This window comes from Lycium barbarum, chromosome 7 (assembly GCF_019175385.1).
Source record: "Lycium barbarum isolate Lr01 chromosome 7, ASM1917538v2, whole genome shotgun sequence".
Taxonomy (NCBI): Eukaryota; Viridiplantae; Streptophyta; class Magnoliopsida; order Solanales; family Solanaceae; genus Lycium; species Lycium barbarum.
This window is the reverse complement of record NC_083343.1, coordinates 102,141,207-102,161,825: the sequence shown is the minus strand read 5'-3', so window position 1 is coordinate 102,161,825 and position 20,619 is coordinate 102,141,207. Positions and strand designations below refer to the sequence as shown.

The 20,619-nt window shown below is 31.6% G+C and overlaps 1 protein-coding gene across 1 annotated transcript; it reads right to left on the bottom strand.

Annotated features, from left to right (window-relative positions):
• Positions 1-1,856: 1,856 nt before the first annotated feature.
• Positions 1,857-15,906, bottom strand: LOC132601670 (uncharacterized). Its single transcript, XM_060314743.1, has 6 exons — positions 14,736-15,906; positions 13,955-14,073; positions 13,496-13,590; positions 7,050-7,094; positions 3,055-6,212; positions 1,857-2,180 (listed from the first exon to the last, which is right to left on the bottom strand). Exons 5-6 carry the CDS (start codon positions 3,214-3,216, stop codon positions 1,857-1,859), a joined length of 486 nt encoding a protein of 161 aa, XP_060170726.1. The 5' UTR covers positions 3,217-6,212; positions 7,050-7,094; positions 13,496-13,590; positions 13,955-14,073; positions 14,736-15,906.
• Between the last annotated feature and the right edge of the window lie 4,713 nt (positions 15,907-20,619).

Below are 20,619 nucleotides of genomic sequence, written 5' to 3'. Positions count from 1 at the left end.
ATTTGAGGGACTTCCCAGGTCGCGAAAATAATTTTGGCAAAAAATGTATTTTTAGAAAACATTTTCCACGACAAATGTTTTTCTAGAAAATAGACCCTTCAAAAAAATGGGTCAAGTTGGCAGGTGACCCAACCCATTTCAGTTCAAGTAACTTTTTAGTCAATATTAACCCAACCCATTTATTACCTCAGCCCAACCCGCCCATTTGACACCCCTACATAAACTTATCGGAATATTTTATTTGGACACTCGAACTAAGTCATGCTCCAGTTGAACACCTCAACTCCTAATAAAATGTTTTTATTAGACATTTTTGGTTCAAATTTTAGATTATTATTTTTTTGCGGGTGTTCTCATTCGTGTATTAGGTAATTAAGGTAAGAGATAAGGCTCAAAACCACACCCTAACTATCACTTTATTTTTAGTTTCATACCTAAACTATCATAAGGTTGAGAAAACTACCTAAACTATCACTATCTAGTTTGCAAAACACATCTGAACTAAATGTGTGAATTCACTCTCCAAAAGGCAAGTGAAGCTGAAATTTTCTCAAAAAAATTGTCCACATGGCATAAGTAATGCTATGGCAGTACCTACATGAAAATTAAAAAATAATATTTTTTTAATAATTATTATATTTCAGTTTGTTTTTTAAAACAAATATTTTTTTTTAAAAAAAAATCCATGTAGGTGCCATTGTGACATTATTAATCCACGTGGACAACACTTTGGCAACATTTTTATATAAAATGGAGAGTGTAGATCACATGCCATTCAAGAATAATTTGAGATGTGTTTTGCAAATTAGATAGTGATAGTTTAGGTAGTTTTCTTAATCTTCTGATAGTTTAGGTATGAAACTCCAAAAACAATGATAGTTGGGATATGTTTTTGACCCTTATCTCTTAAGGTAACCACATAAAATATGTCATTTCCTTTATTTATATGCATTTGTCTCAATAAGCCGTAAAATTCCAGACACTTTTTACTTGAGGTTGATGCATATAATAAAAGGAGATGACATATTCTAAGTAGTTAACTTAACTAGCTAATAGACGAATGAGAACATGCGCAAAAGTTTTTCCAAAATTTGAACATTCGGTGTTTAATTAGAACACTTCATTAAGAATTGAGGTGTTCATTTGAAACAACACTTAATTCAAATGTCTAAATCAAATATTTGGCATGTTTAAGCCCTTCGAATGTCTAAATCGAATATTTGGCAAGTTTAAGGGGCTTGCTATGTATTAAGCCTGAAGATTCAAATGCAGGAAGGATGGGAGGTATGTTGGGTGTGGTTTTGACTTGTGTATGTATACGTGCACGCATAAAATGTCAGTCAAATCTATTTAGCCTACACTAAGTGACACAGCCAGTAATTATCGCGTGGACTTGAAAAATTACAGTCCAAGAAGAGGTCATGTATCAATAAAAATTTCACTTCTTAACTAAAAGTCTAACAAAAATTAATAAAATATTATCATGGAGGACTTTTTCTTTTTAACATTAGTCATTGATCGTAGACTCACAATTCAAACTTCTTAAGACATTTTAGTTAAGGGCTGCCCGTTTCCTAGTTTACTTTATGGTTATCACTCCATTCCTTCTAATTTACATGACAATCTTTATATTTTTGAAAATTACAGGATGTCAACACCATTTCAAGAACCAAATTCATTTAACTATCCAAGTTTTACACTTCGATGTGATATATTTCCCATCAAACTAACATTATACCCATTATATTAATATTTTCTCTTCTGCTATAAGTAATAGGATTTGGAAGTCAAATGAACATTTAAACTCAAAATGTCAGTAAAGATTGTCATATAAAATGCAACAAAAGATCTATAATCTATCCGGCACATGCAGATAAAACAAACTGAAAATATAATTGTTTTAAAAATATACCCATTATATTAATATTTTCAGACTGTCGTGTAGGGTCAGCCTCAGACGGCCTTTCAAACGGATGTTCATGCCTTGCATGCTTTCTTAGTTCGGCATAATTACCAGTGAAATTACATGTCTCCAGGGCACAACTCCTTGTTTTGGAGTTCATGAAATTACGAGCAGCCTCTACAACAATCCATCCTTCGATATGTCGCCGGCAAAGTAGGCAGGAAGCTCCTGATACATTATTTCCCTCTTGTGGACTTCCTACAGCTGATTGTGATTCCTGTTAATCAAACAGTAATCTGTTTACATAAACTAAAGAACAATATGTTTATTTCAAGCCCACAGAAAAAATTGTGTTTCCTTAAAGAATTTAATCCCCTCACAGTTGCCAAAGGTTTGGATTAATTCTTCCCAGGATAGAACGAAATTTTATTCTGCAATACCGGCAATGGAAATTGCAGAATTTCAGCGAACTCAACGAATGGTAGTAATCACACGACACTTACTGTTTTCTTGTTTTGAAACGAATGCAGTATGAGGGGAAAAGAAAATTGCGTTTTTTCAGAGAACAAAAAATGTTTGCAGTTTTTCGTTTTTCAGTGTGTAAAAAATGAGGCGAAGCCTCTGAAAATTTATAGCCTGTTATTTTGATCTGAACAGGTGTGGAAGTGCCTGTTCGGTGAAGGAGATGACCGTTGGTCATCGTTATGTCCGTTGGGAATTAATTCAATTGGAAAGGAAAAATAATTCCGCGAATTTAATTGATTAAGTTAAATTTCGCATGAATTAATTAATATCCAAATTGGAATTATTAAGTAACGAAAATGGAAATAAAATAAATTTGGTCCAAAAAGATTATCAATCAATCATTTGCCCAAATCTAAATCTGAAGCTGAACCGAGCGACGACAACGGCGCGAGGGGTGGTCCTCTTCTCAACCCTTTATGAGCTAGAGAATGTGTTGCTTAATATAAGCACACACATAACACTTTCAACCACCAATGTGGGAGAAGTGTTCACTTGAAAGGTTGTTTTTCAAACTTTCATTTCCCTCCACTTTTGTTTCCATCCATTTCCCAATTCATACTTCACCTTTAAAGTCGCTCACTTAATGCATTTGCCTCCATTTCCCAATTCATACTTCACCTTTAAAGTCCCTCACTTAATGCATTTGTGGACTTTAAACTTAACACTGATGACTTACAAAATTGATCAAAACAATTAGAATGTCGATAACTTGTGTCGCACATATAAGGCTGACAACCCTTGTCTCGTGAAGAACAAAGTAAAAAGACAGCATTATGTGGATGCTCCATACATATTAGGCACCTAATGTCTTCCCATTCTCTTTCAGTCCCAACTTGTGGCAAAGATTTCTGGCAAGCATACGGAGATGTCCTTGCGCGGTTGAGGAAAAGGAATTCACCCTTCTATCTTTTGGCATGTTGAGATGATGGACTGCTGGACTGGTTTCCACTTCAATTCATCAATGCAATTCTGAAACGAGAAGAGCAAGATAACAAATAATCGATTACAGCTAACATGACTGCACATTCAGGAACTCCATCATTGCGTATTATTAAATGAATGGTATTTCATTTTAATCTGAGGGGCCATCATTCAAAGCTGTCCTTAGGTTTTGTTTGGCGAGGAGGAGGGGTGCGAAGGACATCAAAAAAGAAAACATGCTCAATAATGTACTCTCCTTTGAATATCCCATGACCAAAAGAATCTGCAATAACTTTTGCCTCTTTTTCTTGTAAACAATTACATCTGTGGATTCAAAAGCATTGAAAAAGCAAAAAAAGAAAGAAAAAAGAAAAACTTAAATATAGAAGCTAGAACACAGGCAATCGACATTGACAACTGAAAATTGGCATCAGCTTTATGAATTCTCTATATCCATTCGACTCCATTTGAACATGTTTCATTCCAAAACTAAATAATTTTAATTCTCTTAAGATTTCTCTAGTGTTAGAGATCAGAACTTATGTACGTGTATCGCCTATATAGATCTTCTACTTCCATTATGTTATCTTTTTTATCTGCATGTGCAGGATAGATTATAGATCTTTTGAGACAACTTTTATTATTGTTCATATCCATTGCATCTAAAGTTCCATGAATAAGGCTTTTCCAGCATAATTCAGAAATGGAACAACTGCCCCTTTTAAGCAATGAGAATGTGGAAGTGTTCACATATGAGAATGTGGAAGTGTTCACACAATGCCATATTCTTGACCAACTCAACGTCGAGCCGATTCAGATTTCTCACATAGCATCGTAACAAAAGAATGTCTTAATTTATTGCATAAATCATTCATCATCCACCAACCGTGGATCTATTAGTTAGGTCTAAGGCTTGTTGGTTTTGCTCTGCCATTAGGATTAGGTTCTAGATTGTCAATAGACCTTTTAGTTTTGCTAGTAATTGGAATTTAGAGAACCATTAAAATTCAGAAAACCCTAAGGGATCGTTTGGTAGCTGGTTATGCAAGTATTTGTAATGCGAGGAATCTAGGTATTATTTTATGCGAGGATTAGCTATGCAAGTTTAGTTATTCTATCTTCTATCCTGCATAAAATAATACATACATTCCCTAATAACTTATACATATATTAGGTATGTGGATTTCTACAAACCATACATTGTATTAATTTTATACATGAACAACATCTCCTAACCAACTACCAAACGTGGTATCTGCATAACTCACCTCCAAATTAGCTACCACACGACCCCTAATTTGTCAAAATACTAAGTATTAGAGAATCGAGTGACCCAAATAGAAGGGAACATATGTGAAATTATCATATAACCGGCCCTTTGATTTGGTATTGAGGTGCGTTCATTGATTATTAACCTTAGATAGAATCAGAACATCACAAACCCTATGAAAATAGATACCGTCTTCTTCCTTTTTTTTTTAATGACAAGGGACCCGCACCCGCTACCTTCGATGCGCACATATAGCATAGCGTATTTAATTTAGATATTAGAAAGCATATAAGTAAAGAAAATGATGGAAAGTGGGTGCATAAAGATACAAATAACGTAAGACTCCATAGAAGTGGACGAACCTGCGAACTAGGTTTTTGCTAGGAGGTGACTTGAGATTGGAGCTTCTTCAGACACGTTTCCAGAGACAAAGAGAGGACGAGGATATAGCATGCAAATTTAATCAAGTCAGGGCGGGGGGCCCACGACATAGCAACCAAGTGGGACCAACTGAAAAAAGGTTGCGTTTTCTTCGAAACTAGTATATGTACCTCCGCGATGTGCTGACCGTTTCAAAGAAAAAAGAGCGGAGAAATAATAGAAATAGATGTATATGAAGCATGTGTGATATTGCAAATTTTATGTCTCATTTTTTTGTATCGGTATTATTACAGACTAACATTTTACTGGCCATTGCTTCAAGCAATATAAAGTCTTTTATATCAATTGACTAACATTTTCCATGTATATGTAGCCGCTATTGCTTCATTACTGACCATTTCTTCAAACAGTATAAATGAATAATTACAAAGCAAATTGAATTAGAGATAATATCATTGATTATGATTATTCTTTTATTACGTCCTCATAATTTCATTCAACACAAATATAAGCTCCAATATAAAAAATAAAATAAAAAACTTGATAATCATAAATAGAACTAATAATCATCAACAAAAGAGGAAGAAGAAACAACATTGGAATAAAGTAGAAAATATTATTCGTAAAAAATAGTAAAGACATAAGACTCTTATTTTAATTAGTTTTGTCTTACCATTCAAAAAACTAATTTACATATAGCACTTATTCTCGAAGATGGAACTCTGTTTATGCAAAAATTTTAGTAAAAGAAAAAATTGCGATTAAAAAAATTCTGAAAAAGATACACTACACCCTTTCATCATGCATATGCAATTCAAATACATGTACAAACATACATACAAACATGCATGTATATATATACTATAGATCTAACATCATACGTTGGGCGCATCTAAGAGTCATATACATACATAATATATTCACAGTCATTCTTTACACAAATGATTCAGTAAAACTCCTTTATATATTTCGGTTCTCCATTATGCTTGTTGATTATTCAAATATTCCTTTCACATTTGTGAGCTATTTTTATACATCAGATCAACAGAAACTTCAAATTCCTTAATTTTATCTATGACAAAAGATAAATATAGTACAATAAAAAGATATTTAAAAAAAAAGTTAATTAAGCATGAACAATATACCTTGACAATTGTGCATAGATATTTGATATATTATATGACCTATAATCTTTTATCCATTGTAAAGATCCTGTATGACAAAAAAAATTACTCCCTCCGTTTCAATTTATATGAACCCATTTGACTGGACACGACATTTAAGAAAGATAGAAGACTTTTGAAACTTGTGGTTCAAAATAAGCTTTGAAAATTTGTGTGGCTGTAAATCATTCATAAAGTGAATTTGTTTCCAAATTAGGAAAGAGGTCATTCATTTTAGCACAGACTAAAAAGGAAATAGATTCAAACAAATTGAAATAGAGGGAGTATTATATTAAGATATAAGGATATGAAAATTATAACAATCAATTTATTTACTTGAACTATAATTAATCTGTCCTTATATTACTAAAGTCATTAGTCTTTTGTTGGATGATTATTTGACAATTTTAATTCAACATATAAATTCTCGTAAGTCGTAATTGGAAACTCAATGAGTTTGACTAATTATTCAGCTACAGAAATCAAACAATTTGAATTAATATGAGCTCCTATTTCTTCAAGACTAATCTTAAACAATTAATATAAAAAATCTGATTTTTTTTTTTGTTTTAAAAAGAGTCCTAAACATGGCTTTGATTGTGGTTACACGATTTAGGACTCAATATTTATCATTTAACTTAAATTCAACAACGATTAGTTTAATTAAAATTTATTTTTTAGTTTAAATAATTAATATAAAAAATATGATAACTTCCAACAAAAAGAGAGACAGAGAGAGAGATCCTCAACGTGCCTTGAATAATGGTTGCACTGTTTTAGGATTCCATTGTGCATACATGGAGTAGTTGTTTCAACCGCATATATGTCTTCTTTAAAAAAATATAAATATTTAATATATATAAAGATTAAGAGTAAAGTACATTACCTGCTAATGTTCAAGCCTGCTATAATCCTCCAAATAATTCTTCCTCTTGTGTGCCATTGAAAGTGATTTGAGACCGATCAATCCATCCGTCAAAATGAAACAAAATATATAAACATACTCCATTAAAGATGATGATAAAAATATATACAAAGATTAAGAGTAAATATTAAGTAATATATTTTCAAAAAGCAGTGATAAATTATCGACTCAATACGATATATTCAGATAAAGAAAGTGTCATGAACCTCAACAAACATGGACAATTGAAAGGGAATGCGGGTTGGCTTATGGTGAAGAAGAAGAAGAATAGTTGCGACAATGTTATTTGTTAAATGAAATTGTGGAGAAGAAGAAACATCTGCGTCATTTTAAATTGGTGAAACTTGAACGCTAACAGAGGAAGATGAAGATGAAAATGCTCAAAAAACCTTTTCTGATATTATTTATGTGCTTGTGTCTGTTATGTGCATGTCTGTTTGCCGAGAACGTGGGATGGAAATGGGATACGTGCATTATGTAATTAGTAAGTTTTCATTCTCCTCTTTTGTCTTTTCTTTTAAATGTAAAAATTAAAAACGGTATCTTTTAGTGTAAATTCAATCTCATTCTCAACTTTCAAACTTTTCGGTCTCTCTTTTAACTTCCATGTTCCATGCTCCAAAAAACGTGTTTTTATTTTCTGAAAATTAAATTTTCTAAAAAAAGATCAAAAAAATGTGTTTTAAATATTTAAAAGTTTTAACCGTGCATGTGTGTTTGTGAGAGACCTGCACTAAGTTTTTTTTTCCTTACTTTTTTGTCCTTTTCCCTTTCTCTTTTCTTTATCCCTTTTTTTCTTCCTTTTTTAAAGATACAAATGCATAAAAATAAAATGCAAAACTATAAAATCCTAAGTAACAGTTTAGAAGTTCCAAACCATTATCCTGATCTGGTGGAACCAAATTTTCCCTGCGTTTATCATTTTTTCTTTTTCTTTTTGTGGTTATTAACTTTAGAGAAAAGACATATTTTAACCCATGAACTTGGCACGAAAACTCAGTTTGAAAACTAAACTTAACTTCTATTTATTTACCCCCCTTAACAACTTACGTTTCAATTATTTTCCACCCCAAATGTTGACGTGACAAAAAAAAACAAAAAAATAATAATTAAGAGAGTGAAAAACAAAAAAAGTGAACCTGCTCATATATATATATATATATACTAGACGGTCTAGGCCCGTGCTGCGCATGGGCCCAACACTTTAGATTATAGTGCATTTATGTGTATGTATTTAATTTTGAATAGTGATAATATATATATATATATATATATATATATATATATATATATATATATATTATATTCAAAACACGATTAATATAACATTATAGTTTGTGCTCTGTATCTAAAATGTTATTATATTAATGTTTGCTATGAACACAAAATGGGCAAATTTATTAATATTTTTTAAAAGAGAAGACTTGTTTAAAATGAAACTATTTTCTTCTCTTTGAGATAAAACAATAGCAATATTTAAGCATCAGTTGATACTTTCAATTTTAATTCGATTAATTTAAAGGTGTAAAATACTTATTATTTTTTATCAAATTTTGATTTGGACAATTCTAATTCAAATTATTAAAATAATTTTACATGTTTAAAACGAAACAAAGTAGAAATTAATTTTTTATTTAAACGAAGAAATACTATTTTTTAATTTTTAATAAATATTCTCGGTTTAGCTCATTTTACTTGTCATGGTGTCTTTTGCATAGTTTTTTAAGAAAACGTCGATTAAAATTATAATTTGACTAATTTACCTTATTCATTATTTGATCTGCATTTGATATATTTATTTTTACGACATTAATTTCCTTTCACATTTATTAGAGTAAGAATAAAAATAAAAAAGTAATTAAATTCTATCTTATTTTAAAATATAAATATTTTAAGTATATTTATTTTAGTAAACATAACAAATAAATGACATGGCGGAATAACAAATACAACAGTTTAATATCTAGATTAGATCTCAGGCTAATATAAAAAAAAAATTGTATGGTTTGACTACTTAACCTTTTGAAGAAAAGCAATTTCATGGATTGACACGCACGTGGTAATGAATTCATCATTATTAACTTAATGAGATACATTGAAAATTACATGAATATTGTTTGATTTTTTAATAGGAGGTGCATTTTTTTTTTTTTGACATTATTAATTTGCATCATTTTTATGCATATATATATATATATATATATATATATATATATATATATATATATATATATATATATATATATATATATATATATATATATATATACTATGTTCAAAACACGATTAATATAACATTGTAGTTTGTACTCCGTATCTAAAATTTTATTATATTAGTATTTACTACGAATATAAAGTCTGCGCCACCATCTCCAAACCCACGGGAAAAAAAAGGTGGACTCCACATTAACAAAATCAAGCAATATAAAAAAAAAGTGAATCCCATATTAAAAAAACAAACAATGTCAAAAAAAAAAAGTGCAGACTTTGTATTCGTAGCAAACAGTAATATAATAATAATAAAAAAAGTGGACCACATATTATCAATGAGATACATTGAAAATTACATGAATATTGTTTGATTTTTTAATAGGGGGTGCATTTTTTTTTAGACATTATTAATTTGCACTATTTTTATGCACATATATATATATATACACTATGTTCAAAACACGATTAATATAACATTGTAGTTTGTACTCCATATCTAAAACTTTATTATATTAGTATTTACTACGAATATAAAGTCTGCGCTTTTTTTTTTTACATTATTTTTTTTAATATGGGGTTCACTTTTTTTTTTTTGATATTACTTGATTTTATTAATATGGGGTCCACTTTTTTTTACCGTGAGTTTGGAGATGGTGGGATCCTTTTTTTTTGTATTGCTTGATGTCGTTTAGTATGGGGTCCACCCTTTATGGGGTACACTTTTTTTTTTGACATTATTAGTTTGTACTATTTTTATGCATATAATATATATACATATACTATGTTCAAAACACGATTACTATAACATTGTAGTTTGTGCTCCGTATCTAAAATTTTATTATATTAGTATTTGCTACGAATATAAAGCCTGCGCTTTTTTTTTTTAAAACATTATATTTTTTTTAATATGGGGTTCACTTTTTTTTTTTTTTTGATATTGCTTGATTTTGATAATATGGGGTCCACTTTTTTTTTATTATATTAGTGTTTGCTACGAATACAAAGTCTGCACTCTTTTTTTTGACATTGTTTGTTTTTTTAATATGAGATTCACTTTTTTTTTATATTCCTTGATTTTGTTAATATGGAGTCCACCTTTTTTTTCCCGTAAGTTTGGAGATGATGGGTTCCACTTTATTTACTTTTTTTTTTTAAAATATTGGTTGGTGTTTTTTTATTTTTTAATATTGGTTGGTGTTTAATATGGGGACCACACTTTTTTTTAAATGCTTAATTGGTTGGTGTATTTTTGACTTTTTTAATATTGGTTGGTGTTTAATATAGGGACCACACTTTTTTTTTTAAATGCTTAATTGGTTGGTGTTTTTTTTTTTGAATTTTTTAATATTGGTTGGTGTTTAATATGGGGACCACACTTTTTTTTTTAAAGTATTTTAAGTATGTTCCTGTACAATAATTTTATTTGCTCCCACTAATGGGTTGATACGCATGTGACAATAAATCCATCATTATTGATTTAATTATTTGATTTTCTAAGCACTTTTGTATTTTAAGTATGTTGCTGTACAATAATTCCATTTGCTCCCTCTAATGAGTTGATACGCATGTGGCAATGAATCCATCATTATTGATTTAATTGTTTGATTTTCTAAGCACTTTTTTTAACATTGTTTGTTTTTTTAATATGGGATTCACTTTTTTTTTTAATATTGCTTGATTTTATTAATATGGAATCCACTTTGTTTTTCCATGAGTTTGGATGTGGTGGGTTCCAATTACTGGTTGGTTTTTAATATGGGACCCACAATTTTTAAAAAAAATATTAGTAGTTGTTTAAAATATGTGGGCCACAATTTATTTTTTAAATATTAGTAGTTGTTTAAAATATGTAGGCTCACAATTTTTTTTTTTTTAATATTAGTGGTTGTTTAAAATATGTAGGCTCACAATATTTTTTTTTGGCTCACAAACGGACGACGAAAAAGTGCTAACGGACGACCAAAAGGTGCCCCCACTCACCTTTCTATATAGTAGTAATATATATATATATATATATATATATATATATATATATATATATATATATATATATATATATTATTATAAATTAAAAAATAAAATAAAGGTTATACAATTAAAAAATAAAATAAACATTATACAATTAAAAAATAAAATAAAAATAAAAATCAGCTTCATCACATTCCCCCTCCCACTCCACAGCCCCACCCACCATCTTCTTCCCACTCCACAGCCCCCCCGGCCACAGCCCCGCCCCCAGTTGTTGCTTCTTCTTCTTCTTCACAAATTCCTCTTTCTCTCTATATTCTCATCACTTTTTTTTTTCATTTTCACCATTTTTTGGTTTCTTGATTTTGATTTTATTTTCTTTCAAAAATAAAGTTATGGAAGAAATGGTTTACTAATAATAATACTAATAATGGCCAACAATAACAACCAATTTGGACGAATTGAAGTGCAAGTGGAACTAATTTGAGAAAGAGTTGGATGAAATTTGTTGGGGGAGATGATGGTGGTGGTTGTGGATGTGGGTTAAAAATGGTGGTGGTGATTTTTTTTTTCTTTTAAGGGCATTTTGTCCAAACTAATGATGGCCAACAATAACAATCAAAACAATCAATTTGGACGAATTTGAGTGTAAGTGGGACTAATTTGAGAAGGAATTTGATGAAATTTGGTGGGGAGATGATGGTGATGATTTTTTTTTTTGAAGGGCAGTTCGTCCAATTTGGACTGATAATAATAATAACTTTTTTTTGCGGCGGCGGTGGCGGTGGAGGCAGCTGCGGCGGCGGCGGCGGTGGTAGCAGCGGCGTAGTGGTTGATAAAAGTAAGGTGAGGATGAGGAGAAAGAAGAAGAAAGAGAAAGAGAAAAAATAATAAAAGAAAAACAAAAAATGAAGTGTTTGTAATTTTGACATGGCAATGATGTGGCAACAACGTGACAATGATGTGGCATTGACGTGGCAATGACGTGGCGCGAGTGTAATACACCTCACATTGTGAGAGTGATATTATTTTTTTAGGGTGGAAAATAATTGAAATGAAAGTTGTTAAGGGGGGTATATAAATACAACTTAAGTTTAGTTGCTAAAGTGAGTTTTCGTGCCAAGTTCAAGGGTTAAAACATATCTTTTCTCTTAGCTTTATCACTTGGTAACTTCCCAATTTTTTTAAAATTAAAATTCAAAACAATAACTAAAGTAACTAACTATTACCTAACTAACTTACTTTTGTCCTAAAACTATCCTCTTTTTAATTATATATAGACTAGTATACGTACCCGCGGGATGCGCGGATTGTTTTAAAGAAAAAACGAGCGGAGAGAGATAGTAGAAACAAAAGTATATGAACCACGTGTGACGTATTGCTGATTTTATATTTATTTTTTAAATCGATTTTTTATAGACTAACATTTTCTATGGTATATATAGCTGCTACTATTTCATTACTGAACATTTCTTCAAACATTATACAATCTTTTATACTTCAGGGGCCAATATCACAATAAGAGGAGACAACACAAACTTAGGGATTATTATGGACATACTCCAAACATGTCTTTAATATTTTTTCTCTTTTCTTCTTTTGTACATTGTTTTACTTTTTATGCAAACTAATGTGAACCTGCTATAAAATGCCTCCAAGCTAGTGAGGCTAAAATCAAAACAAAATGCAAAAGAGCGGTTAAGCATCTTAGAAATGACATGCACTATAAGCTTACATATACGGAGGGCGATGACTTCCAATTCTCTTGCCACCACCGTAGAGTCCTAGTAAATTTCTAGCCATAGAAGCTTTAAACCATAGATTATTATCAATTTAAGTATTCATTATTCTCCATGCACAAACACAAAGTTAAAGGAAGTAAAAAGTTTAGACATTTACAATGATACATGATGAAACAATCGAGCTATTAGATATATTAGAAATGATGACATCTAATTATTGTAATTGCGAAGTACTAATATATATGTGGACAGATAGATAAAAATGTGAACAAATGTTTTTGTCCTTCAAGTGCAAATAACTACTTTCATGGCATTTTTATTTCACAGTCTTAGTATATTCTACCCTTTTTATTTGATCCCTTTTCTTTCAATAGAACAATGTTTATTGTTAATGTAACTTTTTATTAGTTAAGTTAAATTGTTGAAGGACTCCAAAAGGAAAAACATAGAAGATTAATTCCCCAAAATTAGAAACGTTAAACATACCATGTAATAATTGATTTTGGAGCCTCCTTTTTGTGTAGATCTTGCAAAAGCAAATGCCAAGTTCTCAATATCCAAATCTAGTATAGCTGCAAGAACTTTGAAAATAAAAAATTGTAAGCCTTTTAGTGAGACTTTATACCAAAGAGAACTTAATGTTCTTAGTTGACCATGTACTTTCCTTAGTCTTGCACAAGTTCTTTTATCTATTTAATTTCCAGAGAACAAAGGAAATAAGGCATATAGAAAATATGACTAAGATATAGCGGAAGCCGAAAGTGGTAGCAAGCTACAATAAGAATAGTTTCTGGTGAGATTACATTCATGAGTTCCCACAAGAAATCCATTAAACATCTAACTACCTTTTGCAGCAAAATAATCCAAAACACCAAACAATATATTTTATATGTAGCACCTTTTATGTAAATATCCGGGATAAATGATCTAGCATTTTCAACAAACCTGTTGTGGCGAACCAAAATCTCGTATGTCCTCTTTACTGCTTGGTACCAAATTTACGCTAGCACTTTCTAGTGGTTCAATAGCATCTTTGAAAACTTTATCTTCGCCTTCAACAACAACTTCCCGGGCAAGGGTAAAAAGTAAATCAAGAAAATGTTAAAGCAAAACTGAATCAATGGATAAGACAAGGCAACAGAGTACAAATCCTCTCTTGCCAATAATCCTCACCTATAATTTTAAGCCAAAATAAGAGACAAATAAAGAAGTGCAAAATAGAAATCATATGGTACCTTGATGGGATAAGAAATCAATAGCTATCTAGTTGCTTTGATGCTAAAAACATTTGCAAGAAGGATTAGGGATTTTCACTTACATTTGGATGAATTCTAGGATAAAGCTTTCCCCAACTTAAGGATTGAAAAAAAAGGAACTTTAGCCTAAAGCTCATACAAGTTCAAATTTTTAATCTTCAAAGCTATAAGAACTGAACTAAATACATTTCAAATTTTCAGGACCGAAAAGAAAAGGAGAAATCACTGACCTATTTAACACAAAATTTCAGATAACCCATCTAACACAAAATTTCTTCATTCATGACTATTATGAACAATAAGATAATAAAACATCAAATTTCTTCATGCACAGGGAATTTTTTGTTCCAAAATTGTTCCTTTCCCTAAATACTTCCAAGATTTTGCACAAACAGAAACCCTAAAAGGAACCCATTGAAGATTGAACAAAAAAATTGACTTAAAAACCTTGAGTAGCAGAAATTTATTACCTGAAAGAAGTGATTCTACCATATTTTGCTACTATTCGAAGCAGTCGAATTTTTGGAATTGGGGTGAAGCTGTGTATTTTTGGGATTGGGGTGAAGCAGTGAATTTTTGGCAAGATTTTGTGGAGAGAGGAAAACTAAAAATCAAAATAGGAAAATAAATGGGGGGAAAGAAAAAAAAATGAAGGGAGGGAGTGAAATTGTATCACCCGCCTCATTTTCCCACGAAATTATAGGAATCTAGAGGTGTATATTCCCATTCTGCCTGGGAATACATGCCCCTTTCCAACCAGTCAAGTGGTTTTCCGCTCCTCATCTTTTGCTTAAAAAGGCCCGCCCATCTCATATATATGAGAAAGGCCACTACCTAAAAGTAAGCTTTTCGCTCTTTTCCTCTTACATAACAACGATGGAGGAGATAGTAAGCACGACTTTTTTCGTTAAAACAAATACAACTGAAAAATTCTCCTCGATTCATCGAGATTTCAAGTTGACATCTCGAACAAAATCCTGTTGTTGGTAATGGCCTTGGCGAATGAGGCCTTTTGAATAGAAGGAAGTGAGAGAGAAGAGGTTATTTCGGTCGATTTCCAAAAAATGGGGAAAAGCAGAATGAATCCGCGACTTTTCTAGCACAAAAAAAAAATTGAATCAAATTAATATAAAAAAAAAGCCATTAATAGGTTTCACGCACGAATTTCATGCGTGAAAGGATCAAATTGCAAAACTAAGAGTTTGGCCTTTCACGCACGAAATTTGTGCTTGAATGAGCCCAACAGAATATTAACCCCAATGTGAGGTTTTACTGTGAGTCAGGCACAACTATTAGTGTGAGGCAATTATTTAATTGGTATTAAATGTAGGATCCACCCACTGCCATCTACTGTACTCTTCGTTGCTTTATCTTCCTCTTCCCTAGCTTTTCACTCTTTTTTTTTTTTTTTTTTTATAATCTCATTTTCTGTTTTTCAATAACTTGGAAACTAATTTTATAATATATATGGATCATAATTGTTTAAGATATTGTTCAGTGTCACTGTCCAATTTTTAAATTCTTTCATGATTTGATTAGAACCCGATTCAAATCGAAAATGGAATCAAATCGATTAAACAAGTGATATTTTTTCCAGTTTGATTTGGACGATTTTTAATTTTTGAAAATGAGAATATTTGATTTGGCTCATTTTATTGAAAACAAACTGAATAAAAAATTGAACTAAATTGTCAAATTATTATATATATATATATAATTTTTATAATTATTTATATGTAATATATTTCAGTAATTTTTATAAATAATTTTAAGTATCTTATACTCCCTCCGTTTCAATTTATGTGAACCTTTTGAATGGGCACGATATTTAATAAAGAGTGAAGACTTTTGAAACTTGTGGTTTAAAATAAGTCTTGAATATTTGTCATGCCCATTCAAATGGGTTCACATAAATTGAAACGGAGAGAGTATAAGATACTTAAAATTATTTATAAAAATTACTGAAATATATTACATATAAATAATTATAAAAATATTATATATATATATATATATATATATATATATATATATATATATATAATAATTTGACAATTTAGTTCAATTTTTTATTCAGTTTGTTTTCAATAAAATGAGCCAAATCAAATATTCTCATTTTCAAAAATTAAAAATCGTCCAAATCAAACTGGAAAAAATATCACTTGTTTAATCGATTTGATTCCATTTTCGATTTGAATCAGGTTCTAACCAAATCATGAAAGAATTTAAAAATTGGACAGTGACACTGAACAATAACTTAAACAATTATGAGCCGTATATATTATAAAATTAGTTTCCAAGTTATTGAAAAAACAGAAAATGAGATTTAAAAAAAAAAAAAAAGTGAAAAGCTAGGGAAGAGGAAGATAAAGAGACGAAGAAGTACAGTAGATGGTAGTGAGTGGATCCCACATTTAATACCAATTAAATAATTGCCTCACACTAATAGTTGTGCCTCACTTAGGGTAAAACCTCACATTGGGGTTAATATTCTGTTGGGCTCATTCACGCACAAATTTCGTGCGTGAAAGGTCAAACTCTTATTTTTGCAGTTTGGTCCTTTCACGCACGAAATTTGTGTGTGAAACTTACTAATGTATTTTTTTTTTTGTACTAGTTTGGTTCAACTTTTTTTTTTGTGCTAGAAAAGTGGGACGTAAGGTTATATTTTTTTGTTAGTTTTTCCACGGTTTTTGAAACCGTGGCTAAAGGCCGTGTTTTTGGTAGTGTAGGAGTATTAACATTTCAAAGAGTCCCTTATGTTGAACTTAAAATTTAAACTCATCCCTTAAATTTAGGCTTAATGCATATGTGGCCCCCTAAACTTGTCTCTTTTTTCCATTTTGATACCTCAATTAAGTGTTGTTCTTATTGAACCCCTGAACTTGGCCTCAAGTGTGCCTATCAAACACAATCCGACTTATATGGGCTAATTAATTATAGGTGACCAATAATTTTTAAAATTGAGTGGAGGTAACTCAAGTTTTTTTTTTTTTTTATTGAGTAGAGGTCATAAAATTTTGATTAGTGATTAAGGACTTTTGGACATTTTCGGACTTGTCCAATAGTTTTGTTTTTAACACTTTGATCCTAAGCTTTATTTTTAACACTTTGCCCCCAAGTTTTATTTTTAACACTTTGACCCAACCAATATAAACCCTAAAATACCAAAATGGGTTAAAAAAAAGACAGCCAAAGCTCTAGCACCGTTTTTCTCCATTCTCCATTCTCCATTCCCTCTATTTTTCTTCTTCCTTCTTCTTCGTCTGCTGGTTCTCCTTCTTCTGCTGCTGCTTTCTTCTTCCTCGTTTGCCATTGCTGTTGCTTTCTTCTTCCTCGTCCGCTATTGCTGCTGCTTTCTTTTTCAATTTGAAGAATTTGCTCAAGAAAGAAAAAATGATGGGACTCGATTTCATTCGTGTAACACTGCACATTACTTCATAAGTGATTTCCGCTCATTTGGTAAGTAAAAAAATGCTGTTTTGTTTCAGTTATTCATCTGGGTATAGCTACTAATTCTCTAACAATTTACAGTAGCAGTTGTAGTTGTTGCAACAAGTGCTAAAGTTGCTTTATAAGAGCTTTTGAATTTTTTGCAACAGCTGTCGTAGTTTCTACAACAATTGTTGTAGTTGATGCAACAACTATTGTAGTTGTTGCAACAATTACAACATATTATGTAGTTGTTGCAACTTCTACACTAATTGTTGCTAAATACGTCATATAAATAAGTTGCAACAGATTAGTGAATTGTTGCAACAAGTGGACTGAACATGTTGCAACAAATGGACTACCTGTTGCAACAACTAACTAATCTATTGGATTCAGCTTCAGTCCAACAGAACCCAAAAAACTAAAGCTGACTCCAACAGATTAGTTAGTTGTTGCAACAGGTAGTCCATTTGTTGCAACATGTTCAGTCCACTTGTTGCAACAATTCACTAATCTGTTGGACATCTTTAACAGTCTTTGGATGAAACAGAACCCAAAAAACTGAAACTAACTCCAATAGATTATTTAGTTGTTGCAACAACTAAACTACTTGTTGCAATTGGTAGTCCACTTGTTGCAACAACTGACTAATCTGTTGGACATCTTCACTAGTCTTTGGATGAAACAGAACCCAAAAAACTGAAGCTGACTCCAACAGATTAGGTAGTTGCTTCAACAAGTAAACTACTTGTTGCGATAGGTAGTCCACTTATTGTAACAACTGATTCATCTATTGCATCAAATGACTTACTTGTTGCAAAAAGTCACTTAGTTGTTCCAACAAGTCACTTAGTTATTGCATTTTGTCGCTATACTGTCATGACTGAATTTTTTAAAACAAAATATCTTCAGTTACCATTAATGGGGGACTCAATAACAATAGGTGTTGATTGCCAAAGTGAATGGATCGAGAAGAACAATCGATATATTTGGCGATGGAAGGGTAGTGACATGTTAGAGACGATAGCGATAACTGTCCAAAGAGATGTTGTGTTTGATGATTTTGTGAACTTAATCATCACCTATTGTGAATTAACTTGTGAACCGAAAAATCTTGCCGTCACTTACATGCATAGCTCTTTTGAAAACAAGAGGGTCTTGCCTTTTAAGATAACCGATTAGGATCATTTGCGTACTTATTTGAATGATGTAGCTAGGCCTATTTTAAGGGTATACGTGGTTGGAAGCCCAGTAAAGAATCATAATTTAGCTCAAGACCAATAAGATGTGTTAAATGATAAATTGGATGGGGTGGATATGGATATTCCAGATAATGGATGTGGGGGTGAGTCGATTCTTATACCCAAAGTTGCAAGCAATACACTGTGTGCTGCACAATCATCACAATCCAGCCATGTTCAAGATGATGAAACAGGTTTTTTTTAAGGAATGTCACTCAAGAACAAGGAAATACTAGCAACTATGTTGAAACTTGCTTGCATGAAGAAAGATTTTAGACTCAAGAAGGTGATTAATTCGCTCACAGTATATTGCTTTAGATGTGTACATCTGGAGTGCAAGTAGTGGTTGAGGGCTGTGAAGCTTTTAAGTTCTGACAGAGATTGTATTACAACCTACATAAGTATCACACATGTGGTTCTGAGCATATTACTAGCCATAATCTACACGCCACAACGAAAGTCATTGGTGAATACTTCAGAGATAGGTTTCCTGATGGTAAAGGCCCATCTACAAATGATATGAGCCATTCAATCCACACAGAATTGGGTTGAAAGGTAAGGTATTGGAAGATATAGAAGGGCTTGGATATTGCAAAGACTTTGACATGGGGGACACATGAGCACGGGGTATGCGGTGCTTGATGCATAACGTTATATGCTTCCTTCCGAAAATCCAGGAAGTAAGACAGCATTGAAGGTTGATGATAATGGGAATTTCAAATACTTTTTTGTAGCCTATGTGGCTTGGATGCTTGGTTTTGCGCAAATGAGAAAAGTCATAGCTACCGATGGGACATTCTTGAAGAGCAAGTACGAAGGAGTGCTGTTGTCAGCCATGGCACAAGATGCGGAGAATAATATTTTTTCGGTGGCATTTTGAGTAGTGGACAAGGAGTGTGATACCTTATACAAATATTTTTTTAAACAAATAAAAAGCTATATAGATGATACCACTGAGTTGTGCATAATTTCTGATAGGGATCCAAGTATCAAAAAGGCAGTTTTAATTGTCTTTATCTACATACTACAGTAAAAGTATTAAAATAGTCTGTCACTTGCTGCAACAAGTAGTTAACTTGTTTCAACAACTAGTTAACTTGCTACAATAGATAGTTAACTTGTTGGAACAACTAAGTAATTTGCTGCAACAACTTAGTAACTTGTTGGAACAACTAGTTAACTTGCTGAAACTAGTTCAACAAAATAAAGGACTTGTTGCAACAACTAGTTAACTTGCTGCAACAAGTTCAACAACTTAGTAACTTGTTGCAATAACTAGTTAACTTGCTGCAAAAAGTTCAACAAATTACAGGACTCGTTGCAACAACGTACGAAATTAGATAGATATATACAAGTGTTGAAACTTACTCTATCCTTCTACCATATCTGCATGCTTGTCATAACCTTGATGTCTTCGACCCCAAATTCATGCATTGAGTACATTACTTTCCCACTTCTTTTGACTTTGATCAAGGTTTAAGCTTTTTCTTTCTTTGGGGATTTACACGCTTGAAAATATCTACTTTTTTTCGCACTTGTGGCTCAACTTCAGCAAGAAGAGTAGCAATAGACTTCTGTGGAGTACCTGATTTCCTTGCTCTACAATCAGCAAGTGCCTTGGAAATTGTTTTGACCCTTTTGCGAATCTCAATAGGAGTATAGGGTGAGCTAAGCTTCTTGG